Source organism: Perca flavescens, chromosome 20, assembly GCF_004354835.1.
Source record: "Perca flavescens isolate YP-PL-M2 chromosome 20, PFLA_1.0, whole genome shotgun sequence".
Lineage (NCBI taxonomy): Eukaryota > Metazoa > Chordata > Actinopteri > Perciformes > Percidae > Perca > Perca flavescens.
In genome coordinates, this window is record NC_041350.1 from 26,802,002 (window position 1) to 26,812,441 (window position 10,440).

At 39.9% G+C, this 10,440-nt stretch overlaps 1 protein-coding gene across 1 annotated transcript; it reads right to left on the reverse strand.

The window, feature by feature from the left end:
* Positions 1-1,812: 1,812 nt before the first annotated feature.
* On the reverse strand, positions 1,813-7,896 carry emx1 (empty spiracles homeobox 1). The gene is made up of 3 exons (XM_028566132.1): positions 7,344-7,896; positions 5,213-5,397; positions 1,813-2,768 (listed from the first exon to the last, which is right to left on the reverse strand). The coding sequence occupies exons 1-3, from the start codon at positions 7,690-7,692 to the stop codon at positions 2,601-2,603; spliced, it is 702 nt and encodes a 233-aa protein (XP_028421933.1). The 5' UTR covers positions 7,693-7,896; the 3' UTR covers positions 1,813-2,600.
* Positions 7,897-10,440: the final 2,544 nt, after the last annotated feature.

Below are 10,440 nucleotides of genomic sequence, written 5' to 3' on the forward strand. Positions count from 1 at the left end.
CAACACATACCAGTTTTGTAAAGAGGTTTTTTTTTTTCTTGATATCTCGTTTGTATCTTCCGTCATTACTTTGGAACAAAAAGGTGCCAGAAATGTATGCAAATACCTCAAATGAGGTAATTTAAGTCATTTCAGTCACAATCCATAGTGAGCAGGATCCAACTGTTTTCTTTCTTTCCCAGTAATGAGGTTTATTTGTAATTCAGTGTGCTGCTCGACTGAAACCGATGCAGTGTGACAACTGTGACTACGCTGCATGAGTTATCACTCAACACGCAATTTGATAACCACCAATAAAGCACGTGTAACGTGTAGTGTTAGCTGAGACAATAGAACAATAGAAGGCTTCTTTTATTCCACTGAAGAACAGGTAATCATACCGTAATCATCCAGCCAGTCGCTGTCTTTCAGTTGGCTTCTCCAACACCCCCCGCAGCACTCTCCCCATGGAGAGACTCTTGTTTTTCACCGTGGATTCCTGCTCTCACCCTGAACTCTCCTATCTGCTGACTCGGGCGACAGGAGACGCAGTGTTTAGGGAGACAGGCGTGATTCCCCCCCCTTTTTTTTTTTTTTTAATTGTTTTCCTAACCGACAAATGAGAGGTGCAGCTTTTCGATCATGGTCAGTAACCTTTTACCTAACCGAGATGCGATTGGCCTTAAGGGCGCCTGCTCAAGAAGACAGTTTTACTGTTTGAAATGCACCTTTTATTAATTAATGGTGTTTATTTGGACAAAGAGGGATCTTGTTTACCATGTATTTGCAGCTGCAGTGAGTATAGGATATCCTGAAAACTCCAAACAAGGCATGTGGCCCCTTTTGCAACTGCAGATGTGTGTGGAAAAAAAAAAGAAAAGGTGAAGTTCCTCACTACCTGTGTGTGTTTCTTAGCTTACAAAACAAGACATCAGGGTCAGACGTCAGGGCTCATCTCTGAAGCCTCGGGGTCATTAGGATGAGATTCCTTCCGTTTCTTTTGACAGGTGATTACTGAGGCGCTTTGATGAAAGAGCTGCCACACAATAGTGACTACTCCCCCCCTTTTTTTTTTCTCTTCTCAGAGGTTGCACCCTCTGGATGGGAATTATTTCTGTGTCCCCCTTCTGCTGGAATTCAGAGGAAGTGCCGGCCGATAGGTAACACACACCTGACACCTGCGCAACTGTCCTGCAGCATTCCTGACACCTCGCTCTCCATTAGTGGTTCCCAGCCCAAGACAGGGGTGTCACTAAACAGAGTTAGACCATTCAGTGTTGTCATAACTTTCCTTGAATTTGTGGGGAGGGGCTATATTTTTAAGCTCTAGTTTAAAGCATAAAACAACCTTAATACGTGAAATCCTTCTTTTGTTGAAACGTTCGCCTCTTGATGCGCCACGGCGGCCCGAGCCGTCTGCATGTTCTCATTTGGAATCAAACGCTGCAGCAGCAGCATCAGACATGTTTCCCACTGATGTGCTCCTTGAGCCGCAGAGGAGGAACTATAATGAGTGGAATCTGCAGCTGGAATGTCTTCTTGGAATGAAAACCCGCAGCCTCGCCACACACGAGTGTACAAAGCGAGACCCAAATTACACAAACACATTACATTTCTCATGAGAGAAATTGTTTTTTTATTTTTATTTATTTTTTATTTCTAAAACATCTTTTTTTGTAATTACATGTTCTGCTCTCTGAAAAGTATGTTGTTATAGGCTATTCATTGTATACTACACACGGCGCTTCGTGACATCTGCAGACAATCGACGAATGGAGAGGTCATCCATCACCCCACGCTGACAAACGTGGCACGACAGAAGACGCACAAAGCTGTGAAGTCGCTTTTATTGTGTGGCACAACTCGCCCCTAACACCAGAGGTCCCTGCAGCTTCTCGTCTGTCCCAGAGTCATGCACAGCTGGTCGTGAATCGCCGTGTGTCTGTGTGTGTGTGCAGAATCTTCGTCGAGAAGCATAACAGAGCGCTGGAATGGGTGTCAAGTCAACGGTGGAAATGAAATCGTGCTGCAAAATGTGGGATCTTCTTTGACACATGCTTTGATTTCCTGTTTTGTTGGTCTGGCCAGCCCACCAGCCTGTTCTCCGACTCCCCGGGTGAATTCAAAGTGTGCGACATGTTCTCGTCATTGAGGAGAAATTTAAATTAACATGGTACGCAGGTGGCAGAGTGGGGTGGGGTGAGCCATGAGGTGTTAATGACATAAGCAGGTGGTAAAAACAGCTTTAATGAAACGAATGGCGTCTTTCAAAAACAACATTTATAAGTGGCCTTATGTACAATTAAAAAACAAACAAAAAAAAAAACAGACTGTGATAGAGGTTGGCGTTGTTTCTCTTCATATTTGGTCGTCACACACCAAAGATCTCTCCTCATCCAGACACATTCAGGATGGATGCCATTAATAAGATTTGTTTTCTTCCAGTGTCACGGAGTGTAGCACATTGATGAAGAGATGTGCGGTGATCACATATTTAGTCCTCTAATGTGTCTAATTATACTTAATAATATTACATAATAAATAGTGTTGGTCCTCTGGCGCGTCTGAAGGTGGACGCAGGGGTTTTTAGGGCAGCATTGTCGGAGGTTGGAGCGCGGTTTTTAGTCCTCTGAGGTCACGTCGATGTCCTCGGAGCTGGACTGCTTGGTGGCGATGCGCCATCTGTTGATGTGGTGGCTTCCCTTCTTCTTCTGCTGGCTCTCTGGGCCCTCCTCCTCCAGCTTCTGTCGCTTGTACTTGGTCCGCCTGTTCTGGAACCACACCTTCACCTGGACAGAAAAACAAGCGGGGGGCTAATGACGATGATGCACTCACCCTAGTGTCATTTCAGAGACGCACTGATTTAAATATAGACAATAGACCTTGCTCAACGTGGACGTTTGGACTTGTCAGACGCAGGTGTAACTTCAGTTCTAGGGAGCTGGTGGCGTGCGTGCTAGCACAACTAGCTGCAATCAACTAACGATTATTTTCATTATCTGTTAATCTGCTGAGTATTTTCACAATTAAGCCTACTTGATGAATTGCTTGGTCTATAAAATGTCAGAAAAATGCACAATGAGTGTGGTTGTCTCTCTGACGCAGCCATCCAAAGCCTAGTCTATATCAACGTCGTTTCATTTACGGCTGCAGGTTCAGCCGGATGTCCCTCATTTTCGGCTGGATGGCCCTCACGTTCCGCTTTCTTTGTGCTGGCATTCTAAATTGTCATCACACACTCGACAGCCATTTTAATTCCAAATCTCGCCTCTCTACGTGCACATGTTCCACCAAAACAAGTTCCTTCCTGAGGCTATTTTGCAGAGCCACCATACCTGCTTCTGGCGCCCAAGACGATTGTGATTGGTTTAAAGAAATGCCAATAAACTGGCAAAGTCTTGCAATGCGAGACTATCCAAAACCCGAATATATTCCCTTTGCAGTGTTATAAAACAGAGAAAAGCAGCAAATCTTCACATTTGAGAAGCTGGAACAAGGAAATGTTTTGGCATTTTTGCTTGAAAAAAAATACTAGCCATACTAGGTTAAAATGTCTGCCCGTTGGTATGGCAGCAATCATTTGCTCCTAAAATAATATTTACCCTCTGGAAATCAGTGTGGACTTTAATTAACTAATTAAATACCAAGGTTTTTTTTATTTTTTATAAACGCCTCAATCCACCAAAAATGGTTTTAAAAGGATTTAAAAAAAAAAAAAAAAACTTCTCTTTGCGTTCATAACTGGGAATGGCATTAATGCATGGGACAGGTGGACAGGCTAAATAACTTCCTGATTGACTGTTGTTGCTAGTATGACCTGGGAATACGAGCTTGGCTATACGTAACATATATTTGGCCAGGATGCTTTTTTAAATAGCAACACAAGCACACATATTAGCTTCTTACTTCTTTATCAGGATAATTCTACTTAGTAAAAACTGTTGTCATTGAAACTCTCAAAGAGCCACAATATACTGTTTAAGTTCCCCGAGCTGGGTGGGAGTGTTATTCATTTGCCTAAATTGGAAGCAGCACAGAAGACTTGAAACTAAAATAATTACTAGAAACTGGTCTATTAGTGATCACTCTAAGGAAGCAGACCAAATAAACTTTGAGGGAATTCATTCAAATTAAGGTCACTGTCATTATAATTTGCATAATACAGTTGGTGCTTAATTGCAAGCTCTTATTGACTGACACAAAACTTGCAAGCAGCATTTATCCGTATCGCTGACTCAGGAAACCTCTCTTTATATTGCCTATTAGGCCTAATTGACACCCAGATAATGTGGACTCATTAAACATAACCAGCAATAATATTTACACTCCTTTATCCTATAGCATGAATGAATTAAACACCTTTTACTAGACAATGACTAGGCTTTAGTGTCATTATATATTATTTAAATTGGTTTGCACTAACTAATGTATAAAAATATGTTAGAATTTCTTTAAAAATGTATAATACAGCCGTAGCCAATGCAAGATGATTTCACATTAATAATTTCCTCTTTCATTAACTTTGTTGTTGACTCTCATATTTTCAGTAGCCTACATTAAGAAGGATTCCTTGTTTGTAAATAATTAACCTATATTTCAATACACTGTAGTCTGTGTAACACCTAATTATTTTTTTTTAAATGTGTGAATATTATAATGTTTGACGTTACAGTATCAGGAGGTCAACTCATTTAAAATACATTTTCAGTGATATTTATTTCTATCTGGATGGTAACTGTTTTGGGAACAATTTAACTGGGAATAATTCAGCTTTATTTGTATATGCTGAATGATCCCCCAAAATATTCTATATATCTATTATTTTGATTTGGAAAATACAGAAAAATCTGACTGTATAGCTTTATATATATATATATATATATAGTTGTAGTTATAGTTAAATTTAACTTAAGTTTTATTTATCGCGATATGTGATAGCAGGGACAACACCAAAGTTCGGCTCTGGGGTTTAACGGATAATAATGTTGCCATAGAAATGATTGCTCTCAGTACACTGTATGTAGCTAGTCTATCATAGTAAAGTTAAACGCAGAAATCCTCAACAATTAGACTGGTTTAATGCTTTAAGAGTTAACAGCTCATTTTTAAACAATTACAGGTTTTAAAACAAGTATAGGTGAGATTTAGCCGTGTTTCATAGATGAATCCATAACTTAACGACAAAACAAGCAAACGCCCATATGCTAGCTAGCATAACATTAGCTAAGCTTACCTGTGTTTCAGATAAACTCAAGCTGTTCGCTAGCTGCTTCCTCTCGGCCCCGACGACGTAGTGGTTCTTCTCGAAGGCTCTTTCCAGACGGAGGAGCTGGGAGGGAGAGAAGGCTGTCCGGATGCGTTTGGGTTTTCTGGCGAAAGGACCGTGGAGGAGCAGGCTGTCCTGGGACACGTCGTTACCTGACACCGCATTCAAGGAATACAAGAAGGGCCGTCAGTTGGCTGGCAAAGGTAACTTTAATAAAACACGTCATTTTATCTGCACAGTGCCGGCCGGCTGTCAGTGTGTTGAATAGGCTTATAATAGGCGACCTATCAGAAGTAGCATGAACAGTGTGTTTGATGGGCCTACTCTAGCCTAATGCAAAAGTGTGACCAAATGATGCTGTAGCTGTCAGTATCATGGTAATGGTAAGCAAAGGTCAAGCAAAACTTCACCATTAGGCCTATTAATATTGTTATTATCATTGGGCTATTATTTGTATTAATAGTAGTAGGCTGGTATGAGTTGCTGTATTCACCTAATAATAATGCGGCCTACCATTTACCAGAAATTCAATATTTGCAATAGTAGCATATTGGAAATTGTTTTTTGTTGTCAAATTGCCAATTTAATTACCAGCGGTTTGAACAAAACATTGTGTTTCCATTAAAAGTTCCTTTTCTACTGCTCTTCTTTTCGTATATCAACATATAGTTGACCCCATTTGTATGGATATGGAGATGGAGAACCTTTGCAAATAATTTGTAACAAAAATCCTTTTTTTTAAATTTATTTATTTATGTACCGATAAGGCTCTTAAACTAATTCAAAAGAATTCAAATTAACCAAACATAAATTACCTACGTGCACAACTCTTTTCTAGACATCAGTTAGGCTACAATACAACAAACTGCCTATAATATAGTAGGAAAAACTATTCTATTCTACCAAATGAATTGAATTCACTGAAAAAATACAGCAAATAAGATACATGTTTGATATTGTGTGATTTATTTATGTTTTTTTTTTTTTTTACCTTGAATTGTAGTTACTGAACGGACAACTTGCTTTCACCGTGATATAGCATGTTGTGAGACGTAATAAATCAAACTATTTTGAGTAGATGAGATGTTTATTTTAAACATTCTGGTTTCGGAATAGCAAAGTCCTGTCGTTCTCTGTTGATGGTAACATTTTTCATAATATGTTAATTATTTTAACTTATTTTGTCCTCTTGTAAACCCAAGCAGAGGTCATTATGAGATATTAATAAATGAGCCTGCATTGTAACTATAATAGTTGATTGTAACAAAGTATGCGCTTTTAATGGATTTGCATTAGTCTTTAATGTAAGATTTAAAAGAAATGATGTCCATAACTTTAGGGATGCAATAAAAATCAATAGGAAAATAAAAGTTGTCTCATACAATATAATATGTTATAGAGATGCATTCATTGGTAATAATCTGAGGTTAAATAAATCACTACAGGCTGTGTTCAAATCCTTTGCTGCTGGATTTCGCATTTCTGTTCCCATTATATTTAAATAATTATACTGGATTTTTATCAATTTTGTCTCTACAGATGGCTGTTGTGCTAGATTTTTTTGTATGAAACGAGTCTAACCTAGGGCAAGTTTTCTTGTGTGGAAAAAAAAATAAATCTACATCCGAGCTTATCTCCTCCTGCGGCTGTCTGAGAGGAGCTGCAGGGCGAATGAGAGTGGAAATATGAGAGCAGTCCGACATCCTGGCTATCTGTGGCTGCGAGTTATTATTCAACTGAGAATTAGTTCCAATGTTGACAGCAATACAATTGCCTGTCATCTCATTATAATGTGGAAACCTCTCAAAAGCAGAAGACCGAGGCACGCTTTCGTCGCCTCTGAAAGTGTTGATTTATTTTGAATTGTATAAACCCACACAACCTATGGCTTTTGTCAGGCATTAAAACCCATACACCTAAATCTAGTTCATTCAGCATTGTCTACGGCAGAATAGCCTATGGTTTACTTTATTGTATTAGGCAGGTTATTTAGGCAAACATAATTGCACACATCAAGGTTGTGTAATATTATGATGTCTAAGTGAAATAAAAATCAATATCATATTCCCAATTTTGCAGCTCCACCACTTCACTATACCTTGAAATCTGTGTCCGAAGAACCTGTTCCGTAGGACCCATGGGTAGAAGTTGAGCGGGTCTCGGTGTTGCGTCCCGAAGAAGTGCGGATGCTGTAGGTGGGAGCCACCGAGCTGGTGAGGGGCCACGGTGAGGGAGGGGTGGTTTACCGTCTCTGGGAACACCAGGTCCGGGCTCTGGTAGATGGACCTGCCCGGCGGAGCCGGGTAACTGTTCATTAAGACATCTGTCGCTGGGTTGGAGTAACTCAAAGCCGTTGGACGGATGGGGTCCTCGGCCATTAAAGGGTTCTCTTTGGCGACCAGAGACTCGATCGTGAAGCAGCGCTTGCCTGCAGACGAAAACATCATCTCTTGATAGAAATAGAAACCAGTAGCAGAAGAAAGCGATCAGCCTGTTTTTCTTCCTCTTGCCGGGAAAGATAAGCTCCCCTCTCAGAGACGCATCATGAACAAAGATGTCGGGGTGTTCAGCGGAGATGCTGCTGCAAAAGTCAACAGTGCTGCAAATGGCCCTGATCCATGAAGTCCGCGCGCACTCCCGGGGTTTCTGTGCACAAGTGTGCACCAAGAAAAAGCGCCTCCAAGCTTCAGTGCGGCTTGACGCTGCGCTGGGAGACAGCTGATTGGACCAGAGCACCTGCCAATAGTCTCCTGAAGTACCTGCTGCTTCATAGATCACACAAGACCGGGCAGCTTAGTTACAGAGACACGCTGAGAAAACATGTTTGCCCCAATTAACAGGTCATTGGGTGCCCTATTCAGCCTTAATATCTCGTTCTTCTTCAGGGAAACAATCAGCCGATGGGAGGAGAAACTTCACGCTGTTTCAAAAGAAAGAAATGAGAAAAACGTCGTTTGTAGCCTACCTAATAAATCAGTGCCATAAATTAACACAAAAATAAATAGCCTAATAATAATAATTATTATTATGTTATTGACTAATAGCCATGTCTTTATCTTTCCTTTTATTCATTTAATTGATAGCCTACATTATTTCAAATTAATGATAGGTTATACTTTTGCAATAAGGTGTGTGAAGGGCGCCCAAGAAAACTTTCCTTTAGGCTTTTCAAATGCCTTACTTTAATAATAATAATAACAATAATATAATAATAATAATAATAATAATAATAATAATAATAATAATAATAATAATAATGGTGGGACATTATTGGCTTGTTTTGAAAGGCGTTTCAGTTGTTTAGGGTTTAAACGTGAACATCTTATGATTATGTGAATGATGTTATAATTCCCCTGTTAATGGGAGAATGAGTCGACTCACGGCCACTTTTAAAAAAAACGACGCTCACTTTGTCCTCTATGAGAACTATTTAGCAGCATGTAGTCCGCAGTAATTGGGTTTGGAGCTCGCCGGCTTCCTTCTCCCTCGGCGATTAGCTTCCACGGTGCACTAACCAAGTTAATAATTATCCTCTTAATACGCTCGTTTGCGCAGAGGTTGCATTAGAAAATCATTACCGATGGAAATGATGAGGTAAAACAAGTTGTTGATTAGGCGTTTATACCTAAAGGCTCCTAAAGACTGCAGTAGGTTCTGGGAAATGGCTCAGGGTCCAAAAGGCTCCATCCTTTCCTCCCTGAATACAGATACCGATCTTTATGTATTTACTGGGTGTGCCCTGAACTTCTTGATGCAGTTTCACTGGACATATTTTGCTTCACTTGCATGACTGATGAGAGCCGCTGTCGAATATTTAAGAGGCCATTTCAATCCTATTGAAAAGAAATGCGATTATGATCGCTGAATTGATGCGAACTGTTGCGGAGTTATTTCGCTTCAGGATACACAATCTATTCATTTAATTTACATTTTATGTCTAAAAGAATTGTGTTTTGGTCACAAGGTCACATTAGAAATCGTTCGTTGTGACTTATTGAGTATATAAGAGCACAGTGTTGGAGATATCACCGGGAATAATGAAAAACAACTCAAAAAGAATACGTTGATAAAGATAACGTATTTGTGGGGAAAGTGAAGAGCGTCACATTTCAGGTCACATAACGCTTTATTGCAGGATTTTACATTTGAACCGTCTTTTTACCCAGAGTGCAGCAGCAGGAGGAACTTGCGGGCTGAGCGAGTCGGCTGAGTTTAATGATGAAACCCTGTGCGCCTTTACGCACTGACCCTGAGCGCTGCTGGTTAATAGATGTCCAAATCGCTCTGCATTAACAAAAACAAAGCAAAGCAGTCTACCTTTGTTCCACTGTTGGGTTTTCCCCGAGGCTGCGGAGGAGAGTTACTGAAAGTCTGAGCAAAGTGATCTTCAACCAGAAGGGCCTTAGTCTGTAGTAGGAATCTAGTTTTATAGGTTTAGAGTGACATTCCTCTATAGTAGTTTAATATTCGGGAGATAATTTAGTACATGTGTGACAATAGGTGGCGAGTTGAAACTTTCATTTAATATCCTGTGTAGGCCTATGGCACTGGATGTCATAATGTCTTTAGATTATTTATGGGATTACCACAGTAGGGGCTTGGTTGTATTGGATGTTACACATTGGCCAATTAAGTAAAGTAAAAGAGAGGATTGTTAACACAAAAGATAATAAAGAGCAGGTCTGAGTTGGAGGTTTAAGAGTTCACGTTCTTCTTTATTTTCGGTGATCAACAGTGTGCCACTATTTCTATGTGAAATGTTAATTCACCCAAACTGTTGCATGTTTTCTCATAAATATAGTGTTATCCTTGTGGGATAAAGCCACCACACCTCGTTCATGCAGTAATCAATGGAAGAAAATATTGTTTTTATGTAACAAGTATATCATTTAAGCTCAATGTAAAACATTTGACTGCAGAACATTGGCATATAGGCACACGTTTCTAAGTACAGTTGATTACTAGCATGTCAAATTTTTCAATTTAGTTTAAAAACACTGATTTCCCCACACACATAGCTCTATAAAGACAAATTCACTTTGTTTCACCAGGATGATGCTGCCTTCCAGGGAGTCCTGGGTCAAAAATGAAAAATCTGAGATTTCTGCTGACTTTTGCTCAACAAACCAACAATTATTGTAAAAAAGAAGAAACGTCATTATTAAAGTCAGTATAATTCCTCAGTCACACCAACG